The sequence below is a fragment of the Nerophis ophidion genome, linkage group LG06 (assembly GCF_033978795.1).
Source record: "Nerophis ophidion isolate RoL-2023_Sa linkage group LG06, RoL_Noph_v1.0, whole genome shotgun sequence".
NCBI lineage: Eukaryota > Metazoa > Chordata > Actinopteri > Syngnathiformes > Syngnathidae > Nerophis > Nerophis ophidion.
The window spans coordinates 67,882,585-67,907,918 of record NC_084616.1 but is presented as its reverse complement, the minus strand read 5'-3'; the positions used below and the strand labels follow the sequence as shown (position 1 = coordinate 67,907,918).

The 25,334-nt window shown below is 40.5% G+C and overlaps 1 protein-coding gene across 4 annotated transcripts; it reads right to left on the bottom strand.

The window, feature by feature from the left end:
• Positions 1 to 223: 223 nt before the first annotated feature.
• Positions 224 to 25,248, bottom strand: LOC133555159 (grancalcin-like). Of its 4 annotated transcripts, none has more exons than XM_061904690.1 (10): positions 25,121 to 25,248; positions 20,698 to 20,904; positions 20,544 to 20,613; positions 18,439 to 18,482; positions 18,185 to 18,332; positions 16,731 to 16,844; positions 9,716 to 9,774; positions 1,562 to 1,633; positions 1,397 to 1,473; positions 224 to 349 (listed from the first exon to the last, which is right to left on the bottom strand). In XM_061904690.1, exons 1-10 carry the CDS (start codon positions 25,142 to 25,144, stop codon positions 298 to 300), a joined length of 867 nt encoding a protein of 288 aa, XP_061760674.1. In that variant the 5' UTR covers positions 25,145 to 25,248; the 3' UTR covers positions 224 to 297. The 4 variants fall into 4 exon arrangements, with proteins under 4 accessions (XP_061760674.1, XP_061760672.1, XP_061760673.1 ...); XM_061904688.1 differs by lacking the exon at positions 224 to 349 and adding an exon at positions 447 to 1,290; XM_061904689.1 differs by lacking the exon at positions 224 to 349 and adding an exon at positions 447 to 1,287.
• Between the last annotated feature and the right edge of the window lie 86 nt (positions 25,249 to 25,334).

Here is a 25,334-nt window from a genome sequence, read left to right as displayed (position 1 = left end):
CCTGCTCTACACCATCATGGGCAAGACCAAAGAGCTGACCTCAAGGACAGAATTGTACCATTGCACAAGACTGGAATGGACTACAAGTTTGACAATAAATTGATTGAGTCACACAAGGCGACAAGGAAAATGTGATGAGGTCAAAGGAGGACAAAATGGAGGTGTTTGGTATCAAGTGGACCGGTCCTGTTTGTAAAGAAATTATAATATGAATCCAACAACATTAGATAGTACTTTATTTGTTCCTTCAGGAAAATTAAAATTTTCAGCACAATCCCATTCAAGATCAGACAAACGTTACAGGGAGACAGAACAGGATAGCTGACGGGTCTGCCGGCTTCCAGCGCCCCTTACAAAAAAGATGAGATACAAGTAAACAAGTGGGGGGGAATGGGAGAAAAAAATAGAAGATTAAAATAAAATGAAATAGAAAAAAAAAATCGGTCTAAGCCTGGGCCCCTGGAGAGGGGGTCCAGACTGAGGCCAAGGGAAAATAACAACTCATAGCCATAGTACACATCCCTCTTACATGTGTGTAAGAGGGAAACATCAAACATTAAAGAAAACAAAGGACATTAAAGACATTAAAAGAGCAGATGCAACATCATCACTTCTGTGAAACAAGGAGGTGCAAACATTCTGTTCTCCCACCGAAAATCCCTCCTGACATTTGATTGATTGAATCTTTTATTAGTAGATTGCACAGTACAGTACTTTTTCCGTACAATTGACCACTAAATGGTAAGACCCAAATAAGTTTTTCAGCTTGTTAAAGTCGGGATCCACGTTAATCAATTTATGGTACAAATATATACTATCAGCATAATACAAGTTAATCATCAGAGAATATACATTGAATTATCTACATCATTTACAATCCAGGGGGGTTAGGTTTGGTTGATATCAGCACTTTTCAGTCATCAACTGAGAAATGGACATTGAAACAGTGTAGGTCTGACTGGGTAGGGTATGTACAGCCAGCAAAGAACATCCCAGGTAACAAGTGAACGTTAGGAGAACGTTGTGGCATTGTTCTGGGAACGTTGGTTTGTGGAGTTCTTGCTTGGTTAACAGAACGTTAGCCATGATCGTTTGGCTAGAACGTTTAGGGAACTGTTTAGGAGCATGCTATTTACATCTGTTGTTGGGCTATATGGTCAGGACTAATACTCAAACAGAAAATTCAACTCTAATTCTTTATTAGTGATGATTATTATACAATGGAAATGGAATGCAGTGGTCTTGGTCGTGTGCGTCAGTGTACTCCTGCCCCTTCTTGCTGGTTCTCTTCTTTGAAGTAAATAATTATAGATATTCACAAATACAACAAAGACAGCACTGGAATGTAGATGAATTGAATTCAATTAAAACATGGCATCATTTACTCCTTGTTTACCTGCTCACTGGTCTCACTGTCCCGTTTGCTTGGTTCTTTTTCCTTCTCCCTTTCCCTGTTTTCTTCTTCTTCGCTTCCTGCAAGTAGTTATAATCGCAAATTCAACAAAGAACTGGGATCTTAATGAATTCAAATGAATAATTGGCATAATTACTTCTCATTTACCTGGTCACTCATCTCACTGTCACTCTCACTGTCCGTTTTCTTGGCTTTATCCTTGCTCTTCGCCGTCGCTTCCTGAAAGTATTTATAGTTGCAAATTCAACAAAGAACTGGGTTCTTCATGAATTGAATTTTAAAAATTGGCTTAATTACTTTATCATTTACCTGGTCACTCATCCCACTGTCACTATCTGTTCTTTTGATTGTTTCTTTTTCCTTTATTGCCCTCCCTCTTCCTCATCGCAAATTCAAAAGACATACAGTGGAAATTCAATGAAATGGAATTCCAAATTGGGATACAATATCTTATCTTCTCCGTACCTCAAACTTTGAACCCCCCCTTTCAAAAAACGGCCAGTTTCAGGACCTCTCTAAGCTCACAATCCACTTCAGCTGTGGTCATCTGTTTGTAAACACCCTTTGCATGCCTCTGGAATTGTTGGCGGGACTCCTCAAGTCGCTGCCGGCTGCCGTGAACACGCCCACGAAAGCCCACAGGGGATCGTCATACCTCTCCTCCGATGGTCCTTCCGGGTTGGGCGCCAAATGTAACGGTGTCACCTCGTCGTGCGGGTTCCCTGGACCATCAAGAAAGGACAGTGCTTTAGCAGGTGTAGACTTCTTTATTTTTCAATAAAGAAGATATTTTTCTGGTAACTCTTCAGTTGCCCGCGTCGTCTGCCTCTCGCTCTCTTCCGCGTTGCATGCGCTCCGTCTTCTGGCTTTCGTATCTCTCGCTCCTCTCCTCCCTCTCGTGCTGCTGATGCCCTTTTATACAGCGAGAGGAGATTCATTAATAGTGTAAAGGTGCGCGACCCCCGCACCTGATCTCGATTGCAGCGTCGCTCCCTGCACGCCTTGCCTCACCGCTCGTCGTCCACGCCTCCATCTTGGGCCGGGCTCCGGTGTGCCTTGCCCTGCCGTCGGACCGCCAGCCCCGCCTCTCCACACACCTCCATCCTCAGACGCAATCCGGAACTCCCCCTCCCCTTTTTAAAGGGGCGGGAAATGAAGACTGCCACCTGTGCCCCCGGTCTTCTCCATTTTTCCCTTCTTCTTCTTCTTTGTCTTCCTCCTTGTCTTTTTCTTTTTCCTCCACTTCTTCCACCACCACTTCTTCTTCTTCTTCATCCACCACCACTTTTTCTTCTTCCACCGCCACTTCTTCTTCTTCCACCACCACTTCCTCTTTCACCGCTTCTTCTTCCACCCCTTCTTTGGGGGGGCCACTCGCCACCAGAACCTGCAGGAGCCGCAGCTGTTGGCAGGACTCCTCAAGCCGCTGCCGGCTGCCTGCCGCCAGCTCCGTGAACACGCCCACAAGAGCCCACAGGTAATCGTCATCCCTCTCCTCCGATGGTCCTTCCGGGTTGGGCGCCAAATGTAACGGTCTCACATCGTCGTGCGGGTTCCCAGGACCATCAAGAAAGGACATTGCTTGAGCAAGTGTAGACTTCTTTATTTTTCAATAAAGAAGATATTTTTCTGGTAACTCTTCAGTCGCCCGCGTCGTCTGCCTCTCGCTCTCTTCCGCGTTGCATGCGCTCCGTCTTCTGGCTCTCGTATCTCTCGCTCCTCTGCTCCCTCTCCTGCTGCTGATGCCCTTTTATACAGCGAGAGGAGATTCACTAATAGTGTAAAGGTGCGCGACCCCCGCACCTGATCTCGATTGCGGCCTCGCTCCCGGCACTCGCCGTCCACGCCTCCATCTTGGGCCGGGCTCTGGTGTGCCCTGCCCCGCCTCTCCACAACCCCAAATACCATAAGTCAGAGTTACTCTTAGAGTATTTGTAACATCCCACACATCTGACATGAACTTGCAGTCTTTTCCAAAAACAATTGAAAGTCTCTCCCACCAACATTTGACTTGAAATCCTTTCATTCTCATGGGTATAATATGTTCAGTGTTTTATGATATCAGCGTGATATCACCGTATGGTATTTATGACAGCCATACACATCTTTCTCTACTGCTTACCTCAATCAGGTTGTGGGGCCTGTCGACAGTTACTCAGCAGAGATATCGTAAGACTTGGCTTCCTTTACGGAAGTCATGTGAGTCAACCTCTTCCTGGACATCAGTGATCTATCTAGTCAAGTAGATTCCTGTATCAATTGTGTGCATCTACACCTTTAGTGTCAGTCATAAAATTCTTTGAGAACAATTATGGTAGAAATGACTTACTGTGCATTTCTAACTGCTAGAAAGTAAGAACCATCCTACATTGTAGACCATCTTTTCCCCCAGAAAGAGAGAACCTTGTCTCAAAGTTATTGAGAGCCAAAGCGTGGATCTGGTCCAAACCAACCAGAGTTTTTAGCAGGTGAAAACATGTCTGATTGTTGGAGGTTTAACAAAACTCAAGTGGACAAAATCAAGAAGCCATCAGTTTCTGTTCAAAAATCCGAGCTATGCCTTCAACAGTTTTGTCACATTGAATCAAAGCCTGTGAGCTGCTGTGTTGCAGTCCCTTGAAATACTGTGGGATTGATTGATTAAAACTTTTATTAGTAGATTGCACAGTTCAGTACATATTCCGTACAATTGACCACTAAATGGTAACACCCGAAAAAGTTTTTCAACTTGTTTAAATCGGGGTCCATGTAAATCAATTCATGGGATTATCTCGAATTTTGCAAACAATTTAAATTATTTCAATTGTGCTTATGGTAGTTTAAAATAGAATTGCAAATCTTGTTGTCAGACGACAGCTTTGGTATTAAAGCCCTTTAATACAATCTTTAGGACTGGTGACCTGTCCAGGGTGTAGTGACCTGGGGTATCTCCAGCCCCACACAAACCTCATAGGATAAGCAGTAGAAGTTGGATCAATAATATTTTATTTATTGGCCTGTTCTCTCTCGCATGACAAATACTTTGTGGACATTTCTATGGCCAAACATGACATGAGTTCATGCCTTGCATGGATGCTGCACTCAAAGGTAATGTTTGTAAAAAAAAAAAAAGAATCCTACCTGAATGTCTTTCGGCGGGTGAAAAAACAATATTTTTCTACGACTAATATTGACTTTATTATTTTTCAAAGTTTTTAACTTGTGGGAAGATGCGAATGTATATTTTGTCAATGAGTTTGTTGACATGTGTTGCATCGCATGTCTTATGGTAATAAGTCTGCTAACTTGAAATATTAATGACATCTTTCAAGTAAAGTTTCTCTCGTCCAAATCCTTGGAATGCTATCAACTAAACATCAAGCTTCATTCGTGTTTCACGTCGCAGTTGACGGGATTTTCACACTATGGTCTAAAAATTGCTTTGCTGGCACTTTTGCAATCTTTTGTTGAAAAAAACGGGTCCCCCCCCCCTTGATTCTACACAATGCATCACAGCTTATCTGAATATTTGTGTTCATTGCTTTTTATCAAATGAAAATGTGTAAATACACAATTGTACAAGCTGAATAAATACAAAACATAAATGTAGAAAAGTGTTTTGTTTTTTTATTGTGATGATCTTTCCTACAGCATTGGTTATGTAAAAATACAACTTCACATTATCCATACAGTATATAATACAGTTTACTACTGTGTAGATTTACTTGTATGGTGATTAAAAAGTATATGTATGTATATATATATATATGTGTGTGTGTCTATATGTATATATATATATGTATGTATGTGTGTGTACATATATATATGTGTGTGTGTGTGTGTGTACATATATATAATGTGTGTTTATATATATATATATATATGTATGTATGTATATGTGCGTACATATATACATGTGTGTGTGTCTATATATATATGTATATATATATATAAACATACATAAAAATGTCATATGTATGTATGTATATATATATATACATGTATGCATGTATGTATATATATATATAAGTGAAGTGAATTATATTTATATAGCGCTTTTTTTCTAGTGACTCAAAGCGCTTTACAAAGTGAAACCCAATATCTAAGTTACATTTAAACCAGTGTGGGTGGCACTGGGAGCAGGTGGGTAAAGTGTCTTGCCCAAGGACACAACGGCAGGGACTAGGATGGCGGAAGCGGGAATCGAACCTGCAACCCTCAAGTTGCTGGCACGGCCGCTCTACCAACCGAGCTATAGGTTTATGTATGTATAAACTGGCACAAAAGTGTTATTTTCAAACAAAAGTTAATATTCCAACTATTTTTGGCTGCATACAATTTCTAAATATGTATAGCATGTGTTCATTTATTCATAAGCAATGGTGTTAATATTTGACAGACTTTACAGGCACTTAGTTCCCTTGTCAAATAAGACTGGCCAAGGTAGAACCAGGTCGTGATCCATCAAGGATTGGCTGGTCAGCATGTGTGGTCCCATGGGCGTTTCCACTGGCAGCACTTAAAGGGCCATAGTGCACATGATGAACTGTCCAAGGAGAAGGTGGAAAAACTTAAGCTGCTTTTAAGACGAGCAAGGACTTCTATTTACACAACAAGCTGCTTAGTGTTTCCCTTATCATTACATTAGAGGTGTCCTTACCATATATACCATATAAAATACATCAAATATACAAAAACAAGTTCACCTCTTTGAATGAAAAACAAAAAGCTAATAAATACAAATAAAGAAAAATTAAATGTAGTATACATAAAAAACATTTAAAATTGATCAATCCAATGATTTGTTTATACTTATTACATTTTAATTTAGAATTCTAAGAGTTTCAACATATGATATAAATATATATACCAATGAATAGGAAAGGTTACATTCATTGATAAAACACATAGATAATATCAGTAATAAAAATACGTTTACTGTAATAATTCATCCATCCATCCACCATGTTTTGCATATCTGTGGTCGGGTCACGGGGGCAGCAGCCCAAGCAAAAAAGCCCAGACTTCCGTCTCCTCCCAGGGGATTCTGAGGCATTTCAAGCCGGCTGAGAGACATGGTCTCTACAAAGTATAGTGGGTCTACCTACCAGTCGTATGTCTTCTGAACACCTCTGCAGGGAGGCGTACAAGACACATCCTGACCAGTCAAGAAGCAGCAGCAAGGACCAAAACCATGTTGCAGGGCTCAAGGTCAAATTATATAAAAACAACGACAAATAGGGCCTTTTTTAAGAAGGATGTGCTCCCAAAAGTTAAAGTACCAATGATTGTCACACACACACTAGGTGTGGCAAATTTATTCTCTGCATTTGACCCATCACCCTTGATCACCCCCTGGGAGGTGAGGGGAGCAGGGGGGGCCGCGCCCGGGAATCATTTTTGGTGATCTAACCCCCAATTCCAAACCTTAATGCTGAGTGCCAAGCAGGGAGGTAATGGGTCCCATTTTTATAGTTTTTGGTATGACTCGGCCGGGATTTGAACTCATGACCTACCAATCTCAGGGCGGACACTCTAACTCAGGGGTGTCCAAAGTGCGGCCCGGGGGCCATTTGCGGCCCGCAACTAATTGTTTAGTGGCCCGCCACACATTCTGGAAATGCTATTGCAAAAATAAATTTAAAAAAATTAGAATGAGGTGAAATCTAACTGGGAAAAGTTGCAATGTTGACACAAAGCTGCCATGCAGGCTTTTTGTTTTTCTTTATTTTGCTCTTATTGCCAATGCTAAAAAAAAAAAAAAAAGTTAATGTTTTTTGTTTTTTATAATGAATGACTTCAAATATAATTAAAACATGCACCGATTGGCAACACTAAATTGGCCCCAGTGTGTGAATGTGAGTGTGAATGTTGTCTGTCTATCTGTGTTGGCCCTGCGATGAGGTGGGGACTTGTCCAGGGTGTACCCCGCCTTCCGCCCGATTGTAGCTGAGATAGGTACCAGCGCCCCCTGCCACCCCAAAAGGGAATAAGCGGTAGAAAATGGATGGATGGATAATTACTTCAAATATTTCACTTTAAAATGTTTTATGTGGAAAATATGTGCATATACTATGTGGTTGCAATATAAAAACTGTGTTTTCTTTGACAAAAGAGCATAAAACCAACAAAATAATAGTTCAAACCTAAAATCGACACACATATCTGAAGTTGATCTCGATACTCAAGTGTTGAAAGTAAAACAAATACATTTGGGATCCAAATATCTTTGGATCCCAAAGATATTTAGTGGGATTTTATTTATTTTTTCACTGTGATTACTCAGAAATAATAATAATGGTGTCCTGCATTATTGATCTTTTTATGGCTCTAGTTACTTTAGATCAAACATTGCTTTCTGACTGTTTTGGCCAATGGGGGAAATACTGCATATTTCAGTTTTACTATAAAAAAAAACAAAGTTGTCTTTGACTGAAAAGGCATCAAACCTTTTTATTTTATTTTATTTATATCAGGGGTGTCAAACTCATTTTAGATGGGGGGCCACATGGAGTAAGATCTACTCCCAAGTGGGCCGGACTGGTGAAGTCACGGGACGATAACTTAAAAATAAAGAAAACTTCAGATTGTTTTATTCGATTAAAAATAAATGCTGTTGTTCATTTTTTTACACTTGCATATTGTGGTTAATACTATTCTACCTTTTTTTTTTCCGTTATTTATTCTTTCTGAATAAAAGATGTGAACATTTTCATCAGTCAACTCATTGGTGTCAATATTCAATCTATCAAGATAAAAAAATATCAAAATCAAATTATAGGATGTTATTTATATAGTTTGCTCATTTTCCTTGACTGGTGCACTAACATCATGTGGTTTATTTTATTTCATTTTTTTAACATATGTAGCATCATCTACAACAGGGGTCGGGAACCTTTTTGGCTGAGAGAGCCATGAAAGCCAAATATTTGAAAATGTAATTCCATGAGAGCCTTATATTATTTTTTTTAACACTGAATACAACCAAACGCATGCATTTTTAAGTAACGTCAACATTTTTTGAGTATAATAACCCTCATATTCTTTTTGATAACATTTTTATTTTGAAGCCAACCAATAATAAATAGAATATTTCTTACCATTAATGCGCCTTCTTGAACAGATGCGTCAGAAAACGAATGGATGGATTAAAATGCTGGAGAATGTTTTGTATTTTGAACATTATTTTTAACTCCGGAAGTATTCATTTCTTATCGTGTTAAGCAATGTCATCTAAGATTAATCTGAGAGCCAAATGTATCCATCAAAAGAGCCACATCTGGCTCTAAAGCCATAGGTTCCCTACCCCTGATCTACACAGATACAAATAATTGCTATTGTGACATCTAGTGGGCACATTTAGAACAGCTGTTTCTTTCATTAAAAAATGTTGGCTTATTTTTATACTTAGCAAACTCATCCCGCAGGCCGGGTAAAACCTGTTCACGGGCCGTATGTTTGACATCCCTGCTTTATATCAACCTGAAGTAGATACAGAGATTTACTGTAAGCGTTACATAAAAAATGAAAATATTAATTTGACTTATTTTTAACATGTTAGTGACAGAGACCCTCTGTGGTCCCTGGGAGTTCTTAAGGTAAAAAAAAAAAAAAAAGAATCCATATATTTTGTTATGGTTTGAAAATGAAAAATATCAAAACGGCCACCGCATGTGTTAATTTTTCCGTGTGTGGCTCTCAGTGGAAAAAGTTTGGACACCCCTGCTCAAACCACAAGGCCACTGAGTAGGTTGCAGCATCACAATCTTCAGTTTCCCTAGGAAAGTACACTCCAGAGTGCTGGGGAAAAGGCTAGAACTGTTAGTTGAACCTCAGCTACAGGAGGTGCAATGTGTTTTTCGTCCTGGTTGTGGAACACTGGACCAGGTCTACACCCTTGCAAAGGTACTGGAGGGAGTTTGCCTGTCCGTTCCACATGGGCTTTGAGGACTTAGAAAAGGCATGTCCCTTGCAGTGGGAGATTTGTGACATACTATGTGCTAGTCAGTCCTTTTTACAAAGGAGTAAATTTTTCAACACTACATTTTTCACAGTACATTTTTTTTTACACTGGATTTTAAAACACTGACTTTTTTTCAGTGAAATTGTCAGCATAATTTGATGTAAAAAAAAAAAAATGTTCACAAAATTCAAACAATTAAATGAATTAAGTGTCCAAAAAAAGCTTTGCTGATAAAGACACAAATGAAGCTCCATAGGAAGAGACGGCAGTAGATACTGACTGCTGCCCCCACCCCAACACCCCAATAAGCAGAAATGGGATGGCTAGATGATGGAAAAGCAGGTGTGAGCGTGACTTACATCATCATAAAGGAAGTTGACGGAACCTCGCTGCATTGTGTCTCTCCTCTTAAAATTCTCTGAAACACAATTACACATGAAAGTCAGCGATGTATTCCCTTTCAATGCAGCAATATTATTCTATTAAGTACAATAAGAGAAAATTAGATTTTAGGAATCCAAGAATTACGTGTTTGGATTTTGTTGTGTTTTCATTGCCAAATGAAAGGAAAGCACTTGCTAACCCAATCTATCTACAATGTAACATGACATCACCTTCCAATTAGTAGTAAAAAGCTACATATCAACCAATCATAGCATTACAGAACATTTCTGTTTTCCTACTCAAATGATAGTTTTTGGGTGGTGTTAGAACCACTGTGTTGATACCTGTCCTCTCATTCGTTCAGGAATAACACACATACACATATATATATATATATATATATATATATATATATATATATATATATATATTTTCTACCCCTTTTTGGGGTCGCGGGGGTGCTGAGCCTATCTCAGCTGCATTCAGGGTACACCCTGGACAAGTCACCACCTCATTGCATATATATATATATATATATATATATATATATATATATATATATATATATATATTTTTTTTTATATATATATATATATATATATATATATATATATATATGTATATATATATATATATGTATGTATGGGAAAAATCACAAGACTACTTCATCTCTACAGAACTGTTTCATGAGGGGTTCCCTCAATCATCAGGAGATTTGCCTGACGATCTCCTGATGATTGAAGGAACCCCTCATGAAACAGTTCTATAGAGATGAAGTAGTCTTGTGATTTTTCCCAGACATACATATTTCGCTCTACCACGGTACCGACCACTATTCTCTGGATAATCCAATCAAGACACACACACACATACATATATATATATATATATATATATACACACATATATATATATATATATATATATATATATATGTATGTGTATATATATATATATATATATATACACACACATATATATATATATATATATATATATATATATATATGTATGTGTATATATATATATATATATATATATATATATATATGTATGTGTATATATATATATATATATATATATATACACACATATATATATATATATATATATATATATGTATGTGTATATATATATATATATATATATATATATATATATATATATATATATCCCTCCTTTACCGGGAGGGACTCAAAGTAAAGCCGCTGCTCCTTCACATCGAGAGGAGCCAGATGAGGTGGTTCGGGCATCTGGTCAGGATGCCACCCGAACGCCTCCCTAGGGAGGTGTTTAGGGCACGTCCAACCGGTAGGAGGCCACGGGGAAGACCCAGGACACGTTGGGAAGACTATGTCTCCCGGCTGGCCTGGGAACGCCTCGGGATCCCCCGGGAAGAGCTAGACGAAGTGGCTGGGGAGAGGGAAGTCTGGGTTTCCCTGCTTAGGCTGTTGCCCCCGCGACCCGACCTCAGATAAGCGGAAGATGATGGATGGATGGATGGATATATATATATATATATATATATATATATACACACACACACTCCTCTCTGAGCTGCCACCTTAACGTGGTAGAGGAGTTTGCATGTACCAATGATCCTAGGCGCTATGTTGTCCGGGGGCTTCTATGCCCCCTGGTATGGTCCCCCAAGACAAACAGGTCCTAGGTGAGGGATCAGACAAAGAGCAGCTCGAAGACCTCTATGAAGAACACACACAAAGGACCCAGATTTACCTCGCCCGGATCTGGGTTACCGGGGCCCCCCTCTGGAGCCAGGCCCGGAGGTGGGGCATGATGGCGAGCGCCTGGTGGCCGGGCCTGTTCCCCTGGGGCTTGGCCGGGCACAGCCTGAAGAGGCAACGTGGGTCCCCCCTCCAATGGGCTCACCGCCCATAGCAGGGGCCATAGAGGTCGGGTGCGATGTGAGCTGGGCGGAAGCCGAAGGCAGGGAACTTGGCGGTCCGATTCTCGGCTACATAAGTTAGCTCTTGGGACGTGGAACGTCACCTCGCTAGGGGGGAAGGAGCCTGAGTTAGTGCGCGAGGTGGAGAAGTTCCGACTTGATATAGTCGAACTCACTTCGACGCACATCAAGGGCTGGACGCTCTTCCACTCTGGTGGTGTGAGAGGCGACAGGCTGGGGCGCCAATTCGTGTTTCCCCCCGGCTCAAAGACTGCACGTTGGAGTTCAACCCAGTGGACGAGAGGTATGAAGCTCTGCCATTCGGGAGGAGCTCAAAGTAAAGCCGCTGCTCCTCCACATCGAGAGTAGCCAGATGAAGTGGTTCGGGCATCTGGTCAGGATGCCACCCGAATGCCTCCCTAGGGAGGTGTTTCAGGCACGTCCGACTTGTAGGAGGCCACGGGGAAGACTCAGGACACGTTGGGAAGACTATCTCTACCGGATGGCCTGGGAACGCCTCGGGATCCCCCGGGAGGAGCTGGATAAAGTGGCTGGGGAGAGGGAAGTCTGGGCTTCCCTGCTTAGGCTGCTGCCCCCGCGACCCGACCCCGGATAAGCGGATGGATGGATGTATGTATATACACACACACACACGTTAACACACACACAGTCGTGGCGTGGTCAACTTCATAAATGTTTTTTTTTTTTCTTTTACCAATAAGTATGTGCTCCAATCACTCCATGTCATCACAACTACAGTGCATATACTTTCTGGCTAGCTGTGTACAAACAAAACATGAAATGTGTGCTAATACTTTTCAGATACTATAATATGATGGTTCATGTTTTTAGGTCAGTACATATTGGTGTTCTATCCCATTGTGTTGTGCATTACAAACTCAAACGCGTTTTGTGCTGAGGTTGAAGCTAGCTCATCTCTTGCCGTAGCTAACTTTTATGGCTAATACTGAAACCCACGATGTGTTACTACGCTAGAAAAAGCCTTCCTCAATGTTCGTTTTTACGGAATGTAAAAATGTAAAGTATTGGTTACGGTTTTTTAATACATTTCTAGAAGTAGAATTGATTGCTCCAATTAGCTGCATTGCTAGCTACCTACAACAAGACAATTTTTACATTTTAGAATGCAAAAAAAAACAAAAAAACTTTTGTCTTCTTGTCTTTCAATATGATTGTGAACAATAGGCAATTTAAAAAAAAAAATGCACCTACTCTTTAAGTCAACAGCTGGTTCTTTAATATGCTCCCGCAGACACAATGTAGCTAAGAAAATATACAACGACCAAAATTAAATGTATTATCCTCATTTTGCAAAAAATCCTCATCAGCTGTCGACAAACAACTCGACTTGTGAATCCCAAAACAAACAAACAGGCACTTGGGAGAGTCTTAAAAAAAAATCAGTGTGAGAATCGATTAATTTAATATATATTTGCCAGACTCACATATAAATGTATTATTTACATGAGAACACTGGCAGATTTGGTTTTGAGATTCCGTAAGAGTATGCTCTCACCATATCCATGATACCAGGTACTTGGACTGGAAGCTGGGATTTAGGAAGGGAAGTCACAGGGCGAGACATATGCTGAGGAAAAGCATCTTGCTGACTAGATGTTGTGGATTGAACTGTCTGAATTATGATTAGACACATTTGGTTCTCATCTGGTGGTACAACCTACACTTTCGACTTGTATGACTTAGACTGTTGACAAGCTTTTATGCAAGCAATATTTTCTCAACAAGGCCTTGTATGAGCAGATTGACCTAACATCATGACATCTGGTGTGTTCTTGGCAACACATCCGATATGACGTTAGAAGAGGGTATTGAAGTGTCTACGAACAAAGACTGAAGAGACTGTTTCCTTCAACTGATGACCGTGTCGAGTGTTTACTTCTACACTGACTGATAAGTAAAATATATTAGGCATTTGGGTACATGACTCAACACCTGCTGTCATCTGCTGTGATAGTGACTGCTGTGTCACGGGTGGCTGTTGCCAGGGTGGAGGATGATCCACCAATGGCAATTGTGCTGCTGCTCTACCTTGCATCACCATGATAAAAATGGGTATCTGGCTTCCCAGACCATCTTACACTGGTACTACGAGAGGTGTACGGTAGAAGCTGTCCAGTTATGGATTCGGGTACTGGCACCTGAGGTTACTTCACAGAAGGAGGAGCAGGTTGTAGACCTTGGAAATATTATTCAAGCGAGTCTTTAAAGGGGAACATTATCACCAGACCTATGTAAGCGTCAATATATACCTTGATGTTGCAGAAAAAGGACCATATTTTTTTTAACCGATTTCCGGTTAATTTTGGCGGATTAAACGCCTTTCTATTATTCGCTCTCGGGGCGATGACGTCCCGTTGTGACGTCACCTAGGTAGTCAATCCGCCATTTTCTCAAACACATTACAAACATCGAGTCGAATCAGCTCTGTCATTTTCCGTTTTTTCGACTGTTTTCCGTACCTTGGAGACATGCCTCGTCGGTGTGTTGTCAGAAGGTGTAACAACACGATCAGGGACGGATTCAAGTTGATTTACGTGGAGTGTGCATTGATTAGCACGGCATGCTAATCGATACTAACATGTTTTTTAGGCTTGCTGTATATACATATTGGATCGTTATGCCTCATTTGTAGCTATATTTGAATCCAGCCTTTACCTCCACCCACATTTAATGCCAAACAAACACCAGTGTCAAAAGATCCGAAAGTCCCTCGTCTGCACATTTTACCGGCGATGCTACGACAGACATGGCACAGAGATGTATGATACCCTGCGACACTCAAAGCAGATGCATTTCCAACGATAAAGTCAACGAAATCACAAAGGTGAGTTTTGTTGATGTTATTGACTTATGTGTTAATCAGACATATTTGGTCGCAGCATGAATGCCAGGTAATCGATGTTAACATCCTATTTAGGCTAGCTGTATGTACATTTGTAGCTATATTTGCATCCAGCCTTTCACTCCACCCACATTTAATGCCAAACAAACACTTACCAATCGACAGATTTAAGTTGCTCCTGCACATTTTACCGGCGATGCTACAACAGACATGGCACAGATATGTATGGATACCCTACGACACTCAATCGTTGGTTGGAAGGCGATCTCCGAATAGCTTCAATAGCTATTTGATCAATAGCTTCAGTTTCTTCTTCAATTTCGTTTTCGCTATCTGCCTCCATCCTCCAACCATCTGTTTCAATACATGCGTAATCTGTTGAATCGCTTAAGCCGCTGAAATCCGAGTCTGAATCCAAGCTAATGTCGCTATATCTTGCTGTGCTATCCGCAATGTTGGCCTCACTAAATGACATCACAGGAAAATGGACGATGGATTTAAAGATAGCGAAAATCAGGCACTTTAAAGCATTTTTTCGGGATATTCCATGATGGGTAAAATTTTGAAAAAAACTTCGAAAAATAAAATAAGCCACTGGGAACGGATTTTTATTGGTTTTAACCCTTCTGAAATTGTGATAATGTTCCCCTTTAACAAATACTCATAACCGCTGCGCATTTAATTGTTCGCGTACGTCTTTTCCTTCTCCCACCGATGACGTAACGGGTGAATTCAGTGATTGACAACCGACGACAGAGAGTTGTATACTGTATACAATTTACTTGGATCATGTTGAAACAAATTACAGCACAACAAACAACCACACTTGCTTTAGATAATAGAACAAATCCAAAAAGGAATAAAAGGATAGCAAAGCTTATTTGGTCCTACCTGTGTAGAGTATTAGAGTGTTTTTCAACCTTTTTTGAGCCAAGGCATATTGTTTGCGTTGAAAAAATCCAGAGGCACACCACCAGCAGAAATCATTAAACGAAATTCAGTTGACAGTAAAAAGTTGTTGTCACAATTGTTGGATATGACTTTAAACCACAACCAACCAATCTCGCAATCAATATAGCTCTTGTCTCAAAGTAGGTGTACTGTTACAACCTGTCACATTTTTTGCTGATTTCCTGTGTGTAGTGTTTTAGTTCTTCTCTTGCGCTCCTAATTAGGTGACTTTTTCTCTTTTTTTGGTATTTTCCTGTAGCAGTTTCATGTCTTCCTTTGAGCGAAATTTACTTTGTTTTAGCAATCAAGAATATTTCAGTTGTTTCTATCTTTCTTTGTGGGGCCATTGTTGATTGTCATGTCATGTTCGGATGTACATTGTGGACGCCGTCTTTGCTCCACAGTAAGTATTTGCTGTCGTCCAGCATTCTGATTTTGTTTACTGTGTAGCCAGTTCAGTTTTAGTTTCGTTCTGCATAGTCTTCCCTAAGCTTCAATGCCTCTTCTTAGGGGCATTCACCTTTTGTTTATTTTTGGTTTAAGCATTAGACACCTTTTTACCTGCACACTGCCTCCCGCTGTTTCCAACATCTACAAGGCAATTAACTACCGGCTGCCACTTACTGATATGGAAGAGTATTACAAGGTTACTCTGCCGAGCTCTAGACAGCACGGACATTCAACAACACATAATTTGCAGACTATAATTACTGGTTTGCAAAAATAAATATTTTTAACCCAATTAGGTGAAAATATATAATCTCCCACAGTACTCCAGACTGTATCTCACGGCACACCAGTGTGCGGAACAGTGGTTGAAAAACACTATTAGAGTGTGTCTTGTAACCGCTCTGACTGGCCATTTTCTGAGAAATGGGGGCAATCATGAGCTAGCAGATGCCCATCGCTACAGTGTTTTATCAGCGAGGAAGCCTGTGTTATGTTTCTTGTTGGGGGGTTTCTGTCAGATGCAAAAACAACATTTTTATTGTCTGCTAAATGAATGAATGAATGTGGCTGCCAATGTGGAGTACTACACTGTATATTGAAGATATCACGTCACTGTATTGGATATGCTTTTGTGTGAATGGTGCTTATATTTTGCCCCATAGTCACATTTTGAACCCTCTTTTTGAGTATGCCTCCATATGGTTATTTTTGTGGGGCTGTCTGAATACGTCATAAAAACGGTATCGACCTTTCTGCAACATAATGTGCATAGAAAGGGTTTCATTTGTAAGTACTGTACCTGTCAGTGCTCGAAGTTTGACACAGCAGGCCACGTAGTCGTCGAAGAAGATGCGTCCACCTTTGTTGTAGCGCTTGAGGATGGCGTTCAGAGCCTGAGGACTGATGCGGTATCCTGGGTAAGCATAAACAAAGGCTAGAGTCAATATCATCCAGGCATGTGTACAGATGCTCAATCACCTGCTCTTTTACTCTGTGTGAAAAAAGTGCCCTTTCTGTTGCAGCCCAATTTTTGTTATCAATTATTAATCTTAAAAAATACTTATAAGTGGCATTTATTACAGTTTTTTGTGAGAATTCTTCCACAAACTCAGTCACTCAAAATGCAGAAGCAGATGTTGGCAATTTCCTTCAAAAATAATAACTACGACTAACCATGGCAGAATTATTAGAAAACGACTACTTTGGGACAAATAATGATCCAGAACCTAATAATTTTAAGCCTAAATACAAGAAGAATGAGCTACAAGTTTACCAGCTAAGTGATCGGCAGATTCAGCAAGTAGCACTATTGTTAAGTGCTAAACAGGAAATTTTAACTATGGACATGAATTGATTAATGTGGACTTAAACAAGTTGAAAAACTTTGTGTTACCATTTAGTGGTCAATTGTACGGAATATGTACTGTACTGTGCAATCTTCCAATAAAAGTTTCAATCAATCAATCAAAGACATAATAAACCGATCACTTACTTTATAGTCTTTGCTCTCACTTGCTGGCGACTGATGGGATGTTCAGAGGTTCCCGATTAGATAAAGAATTATTCATAATCCTCACACAGGTACACAATTTTAAAAAATACGCAAATGATCAACTTTTTTGGTGTTTCTCTCCATCTCATGGTCTAAATCAGGTGTCTCAAACACGCAAATTAATTTCCGGTGCATTTTTAGTCAATCGTGCGAAAATAATAGCCTTTATAGATCCATTCATACTTTATATTATTTTAATTTGTTTTCACATAAAAACAATATATTTTTTAAGGTGTGGCGGGTTTTATTTTGCCATGGGGGGCCTTGTAGGGGAAACCCTGATGATTATGTTGTGCTTTTCCATCCATCCATTTTCTACCGCTTATTCCCTTCTGGGTTGAGGGGGCGCTGGAGCCTATCTCAGCAACAATCGGGCGGGGTACACACTGGACAAGTTGCCACCTCATCGCAGATGTTATAATTATGTTTTTCTATATTAATATGTATTTGAAGTACACAGAATAGTTTACTGTTACAAGCAAATATTAAAAATATATAAAAAAGTAAAAAAAAACAAATGTACAGTTTAGTGCATACTTGCCAACCCTTCCGATCCTCGCGGGAGACTCCTGAACCCCAGCGCCCCCCCTTTTAACGCTGAATTTTAACAGTGACATATCTAAAATATGCTTTTTTTCTTGTATCCCTACCTTCGAGGTTCAACTGTATTGTCAAAGTCTAAGTCATTAGCAGTTCCTCACCCATTGAGCTGATTGCCTGGTTCATCTCATGAGGCTCCACAGTCCCACTCCTGTTTCGGTCGAACATCATGAAGTTCTGTTTCCAGCCATTCAGAGCCATAAACAACTCCTTGAACTCATTGAAGCCCATCTTTCCTGTGAAGTCCCTCTGTTATGGTGTGGTGAAGGTTCAATTGCTGATGATGGACAACAGCAACTGGGACATTTTGCGTGATCACAAATGATGCCGCACACAGCAATACAGAAAAGGATACATCAAGCATTGCAATCATTATTCTGCATGTCTCCAGGCTGAATGCTGCATCATAAAGAACATGAAGAGAACAGTTTTGACAAGTTAGTGCAGCACAGCATAACATTGTCAGAGCTGCAAAGCCTCACGCTTTGAGCGAGACAGTTACGCAATTTAACCCTTTCTCACGCGACATTTGACATTTCTCACATACAAATTTCCCTATGCAATACTACCTATGTATGTTTTCATGATCATAAACTTTGGCCTTTGAGCCTAAATCTAACCAATGTAAACCAATCAGAAGCAATGGCTGTGTTTTGGCTAGTCCTTTGTTCAAGCAATCAATCAATGTTTACTTATATAGCCCTAAATCACTAGTGTCTCAAAGGGCTGCACAAACCACAACACGTTGTTAAAAAAAAGACACTGTCATGTCATTGCTATGATCCGTCAGCGTATCAACTTGAATCTTTTGATGGTGAGGCTTAATCTGATTTGTGATTGGCTCGAGATGGAAAGGGATGGAAGAACTGATGGAAAAACTTTTTTTTGTTAAAACAGTCAGACTGGCTGTGGCGTACTGCGCTATTATTGTGAAGGGGGGAAAGTGTGCTGTGCTTTGGCGACTCACTTGAGGCTGTTAAAAAAATAAAATAAGACATCGTCTCTCAAGTTGCGACCACTGTTTGTATATTGATGTTACATGGATGATGTCGTTCAGAAAAACACAAGCAAATGAGATGTGTTGCAAGTGTATGGATTGTTCTTGTCAGCTTTAGCTTTGTGGTTTAATCAATGTTTCAAGTGGCAGTCTATACATTAGCTGTGTCCCAATTCAGGTTCGGCATTCTTAGAAGGGCGAATTTGAAAGTCCCTTATGTCACAACGCTGCGCAAAAGCTTTCCCAATTTATTGAAATTCGAAGGCTCCTCCAAATGCAGCCAACGAATGTGCCCTCCTTTTCCCTTTGCGCGCCTTTGTTCAACGCGGATCTTTTTGACGATGGCGGCAAATACAAGCAGCGGCGCCGGCAGGGGCAGCGAATACACTTTCAAATGTAAGTTACCTCCGCAGGCTAGACTGTCTCATTTAACAACAGGTGACGCATCCTTCGGAGGTGCCTCCAAAGGTCCAGTCTTCTGAGGCTGCGTAGGCCAGGTCCTCCGAAGGATGCATCCCCTGAATTGGGACACAGCTATTGTTTAGTTTTGGACGGGGAAGTTGACTCTGTCGGGGATAAATGAGCGCTATCGGACACATTATCGGACAAATGTTTCTTCTCCTCACAATGACAACGTTTCACTTACATTTATGTTGATTTCCCTGATATTATTTTGCATTTCTCAGTTTTATTAGCCAACTATGTCACCTCGTCCGCGGTTACTTGAATGTTGTGCCTTTCTTTTTTGTTAAGTTTGGTGATTATTGATTCGGCATACTATAATAATAATAGTAATGAATTTGATTTATATAGTGCTTTTCTATCAACTAGATACTCAAAGCGCTCACAGAGAAGTGAGAACCCATCATTCATTCACTCTACATTCACACTTGGTGGTGGTAAGCTACAAAGCGCTGTGTCAAGTAAAAAGTAGCAACCATGGGGACATTCCAAACCTCTCGTAGACATGCTCTGCTTTCACTCATTCGCTCCTCATCGGTTTCACCGTCACAAGCTACGGAATTTGCTTGCACATTGCGCGGTCGATTGTTTATTTTTTTGATTATTAAATCTTCATAATCGTGGAAAGCCATAATCGAAATTCAAATTCAAAATTTCGATTTTTTGAAATATGTTTGGTGAGAGGAAGTGACATCAGACACTTCTGCTGTCTTTTCCTCCTGGTTAAAATGAAACATTGAAAAATGTATTTTGTCAAAATTCTTGTTACAATTTCCATTTCAAATTTCTGGTCAATTAAGACTAGCATTAGGAGGCCACAGTGCAGGGAGAGCCGCTGAAGGTGAGGACACATCAATCTTAAAAGGTATACATCGACATAAAAACAGGCCAAATCGATGCTTAAAAAAAAGGCCCAAAAATATTTGAACGCATCGTGACACTAAAATCTCACTTTTTTCTGAAATTGGCAGCCCTGACATTGCATAGGGATGGCCACTTACGGCTGTAGGTTCCAGTGAAGCCAGCTTGAGTTAGACATCTTTGGAGCTCCTCTGCATCCACCTCACCATCCTGCAGAAAGGTAGTAAGTCCGAATTGTAACAGTGCCCGTTAGAGAGCACTGTAGATGCATTTTTCTTCTACAATGGGACATACCTGACCAGCAATGGCTGTAAAATAACCCCACATTGGGTCATTGGCAGCTGGGGATGGCGCACCATATGTGTTGGAATAGCCTCCCCCGTAAGGGGCATATCCACCAACCCGGGGTGGCATACCTCCCATTGGTCCACCCATTTGACTGGACATGTGGCCCCCCACTGGTCCTCCAGGCGCTCCATAGGGTAGCATTGGGCTGCCATACTAAAGCAAGAAATGGTGCATGTTTAAAGGGGAACATTATTATTTAGAAATAGAAATTATTTTGAAAAGCTCCATGCATTCTGAAAGATAGGACATATGCCACTTGGGCCAAGACCATGTACAACCAAACAATAATGAAAACTAAAGATGGATTTTACATTATACAATTTAAAAAAAAATTGTATGCGTGGCAATGGTAAGAAATGGAACACACATTGTAAAGTATCCCATATGCTGACTCATGCCAACACAAGCACTCAGTTTTAACTTGCTCTTAAAGATGTAGCAACAAACTGTATTAACTGACAGTGGTTTTCTGGCGTGTTCCTGAGCTCATGTGGTGATATCCTTTACACACTAATGTTGGTTTTAGAGTCAAGGATCCAAGGTCAAGGGCATTTCCGCTTACGTGCAGTGATTTCTCCAGATTCTCTGAACATTGTTATGATTATACCGTAGTTGGTGAAATTCCTAAATTCCTTGCAATAGCTCGTTGAGAAATGTTGTTCTTAAACTGTTCGACAATTTGCACATGCATGTGTTCACAAAGGGGTGACCCTCGCCCCATCCTTGTTTGTGAATGACTGAACATTTCATGGAAGCTGCTTTTACACCCAAGCATGGCACCCACCTGTTCTCAATTAGTGAATTAAGTGAATTATATTTATATAGCGCTTTTCTCAAGTGACTCAAAGCGCTTTACATGGTGACACCCAATATCTAAGTTACATTTAAACCAGTGTGGGTGGCACTGGGAGCAGGTGGGTAAAGTGTCTTGCCCAAGGACACAACGGCAGTAACTAGGATGGCACAAGCGGGAATCGAACCTGCAACCCTCAAGTTGCTGGCACGGCCACTCTACCAACCGAGCTATGCCGCCCCAATTAGCCTGTTCACCTGTGGGATGTTCTAAATGAGTGATGAGCATTCCTCATCTTTCTCAGTCTTTTTTGCCACTTGTGCCAGCTTTTTTTAAAAACATGTTGCAGGCATCAAATTCCAAATGAGTTAATATTTGGAAAAAATAACGTTTTCCGGTTAGAACGTTAAATATCTTGTCTTTGCAGTCTATTCAATGGAATATAAGTTAAAAAGGATTTGTAAATCATTGTATTCTGTTTTTATTTACCATTTACACAACGTGCCAACTTCACTGGTTTTGGGTTTTATAACTCCATATGACTTCTATGTGTCAGGTGATATTTCGTTGGCAAATATGATGACTATTTGTGGCCATAAAGCTGTGTGGAAAAACACCTGCTACCACTGCAGCCAGTTGTGGAAGCGACCACCAATTAAACATCTTTATCTGTAAGTTCATGTTAACTTTACAGCTTGAAATAGTTGGAACACCAGTGTTGAAATAATAAGTGATGCATCCTTGTGTGTGTTTTCCATATGACTTCTGTGACCAGAATGCCATTTGTTTACAACTGAATAGAATGCTAACATGGGTATATTGCACACTAATTATGTGTAATTATGCTTCAATCGCATAATTACACAGTATTCTGGACCTCTGTGTTGCTGAATCTTTTGCAATTTGTTCAATTAATAATGGAGAGGTCAAAGAAGAAAGATGTCGGTGGGAAGCGGTGTATTGCAGCGGCCTTTAGCAACACAAACACAACCGGTGTTTCCTTGTTTACATTCCCGAAGGTGAAGCTTTACTATGGAACAGAGCGGTCAAGCGAACATGGTTCCTGACCACATGTCAACCGGCAGGTTTCGGTCAGAAAATTGTGGTAATAAGTCGGCTCTTACCTCCTCCCACCGGAGCGACTGGCGGTCACCACACACGTGGCCACACCCTTCTGACTTTTAAGTACCATATAATCTCACTAAAACACTAGTAACACAATAAACAGATAAGGGATTTTCCAGAATTATCCTAGTAAATGTGTCTAATAACATCTGAATCGCTCCCACTGCCCTTGCCTTTTTTTTTTTTAATAGTCCTTCACTCTCACTATCCTCATCCACCAATCTTTCATTCTCGCTCAAATTAATGGGGAAATCATCGCTTTCTCGGTCCGAATCGCTCTCGCTGCTGGTGGCTATGATTGTAAACAATGTGAGGAGCTCCACAACCTGTGATGTCACACGCACATCGTCCACCACTTCCGGTACAGGCAAGGCTGTTTTAATAGCGACCAAAAGTTGAGTACTTTATCTTTGATGTTCTCTACTAAATCCTTTCAACAAAAATATGGCAATATCGCAGAGTGATCAAGTATGACACATAGAAATGGACCTGCTATCCCCGTTTGAATAAGAAAATCTCATTTCAGTAGGCCTTTAAGGGTGGTAACTGGAAGAATGTCCCTGCGCACCGATCATTTTGACCGTTTTGAGAGCAACATCTGGGTATTGGCCGTGGACGCACTTTTTTTTTTTATATCAGTATACCGTATTTCCTTGAATTGCCGCAGGGCATATAGTATGCGCCTGCCTTAAATTACTGCCGGGTCAAACTCGCTTCCCAAAATAATTAGCGCATGCTTAGTATTACCGCCTGGTCAAACTCGTGACGTCACGAAAGACACTTCCCCTGTCGTCATTTTCAAAATGGAGGAGGCTGATTTCAATACCGGTAATTTGAAATCGCATAAAGGGAAGAAGATTAAGAGCTATTCAGTAGAATTTAAAGGTCTACTGAAACCCACTACTACCGACCACACAGTCTGATAGTTTATACATCAATGATGAAATATTAACATTGCAACACATGCCAATACGTCCTTTTTAGTTTACTAGATTGCAATTTTAAATTTCCCGCGGAGTTTCTTGTTGAAAACGTCGCGGAATGATGACGTGTGCACGTGACGTCACGGACTGTCAGGAAATATTAGCTCAGCACCAGTTAGGGCTAAAAGTCGCCTCTTTTCATCGCATAATTACACAGTATTCTGGACGTCTGTGTTGCTGAATCTTTTGCAATTTGTTCAATTAATAATGGAGACTATAAAGAACAATGCTGTTGGTGGAAAGCGGTGGATTGCAGCTGTCTTTAGCACTGAGACACAGCCGGTGTTTCGTTTTTAACACAGAGCGGTCAAGCGAACATGTTTCTCTACGTCAACCAGCATGTTTTTGGATGGGAAAATTGTGATGTATGTCTTACCGGAGACATCATTGGATTATTCGTCCTCCTGCAGTAGCTGTTTAAAAGGCAGCTGTGAGCTTGGCTCCTCGAGTTCTCTCTGAGACACTGCGTGTTCACTGCAGCCATCCGACCTCGAGGTATGTCTTTACAATCTCACTAAAACACTATTAAAACAATAAGCAGATCAGGGATCTTCCACAATTATCATAGTAAACGTGTCTAATCACATCTGAAACGCTTACATTGCTGCCGCCCGGAGCCGTCGCTTTTTATTTTATTTATTTTCTAGTCCTTCGATTTCAATATCATCATCCACAAATCTTTCATCCTCGCTCAAATTAATGGGGAAATTGTCATTTTCTCGGTCCGAATAGCTCTTGCTGCTGGAGGCTCCCATTGAAAACACTGTGAGGACGTGAGGAGCCCTCACCCTTGTGACATCATCGTCTGCGACTTCCGGTAAAGGTGAGGCTTTTTTATCAGCCCCAAAAGTTGCGAACTTTATCGTCGATGTTCACTACTAAATCCTTTCAGCAAAAAATATGGCAATATTGCGAAATGATCAAGTATGACACATAGAATGGACCTGCTATTCCTGTTTAAATAAGAAAATCTCATTTCAGTAGGCCTTTAAGGTCCAAGCTTACATCTCACTCAAATTTTTACTGCATACCTTTGGTAAGTGCCGGAGTGAGAAGAGGTTTTAAATAATTATCGCATGCTTACTTTTACAGCATGCCTTTGGTAAGCGCAGGAGTGAGAAGAGGTTTGAAATTAATTAGCGCCCAGGCGGCAATTCAAAGAAATACGGTAAGTGCGGAAGTGGATTAGAAAGAGTCTTCAAAGTCAACTCCAAGACGACACTTTAGTGGAACACTGACAACGTAAACTTATGGTGGTATTTTTCAACCTGAACGTCTTTTTATGAAATATTTGCTTTTCCAACGCACTGTGACGTTTGTTATCTTGGTTTTTACTGAATATTACACAAAGAGCTCGGAAAAAACAAAGAAGTTAAGAAAGTTGTGTCACATAACTGGAAACGCAGGCGTATTATTTCAAATATAAAACAGTTACTTTAGTCGACCTTAATTGTTTAAATGTACTCACCCCGCCGTATCCTGGGTAAGCCATGTGAAGTTATAAAAAGAAAAATAGCAAAACCCAAAAGGTTGTTGAAGCACCGGTTCTACCACTGCTTCTTCACTTCCGGGAAAGCAGCTTCGGTTTTTTTGGAGGAGGGGGGGGGTGTCAGGTTTTTTTTCTCCTAACTTTATTTAAAATACGAACTTTTAATGACAAGGACATAAAGTGGAAACATTCG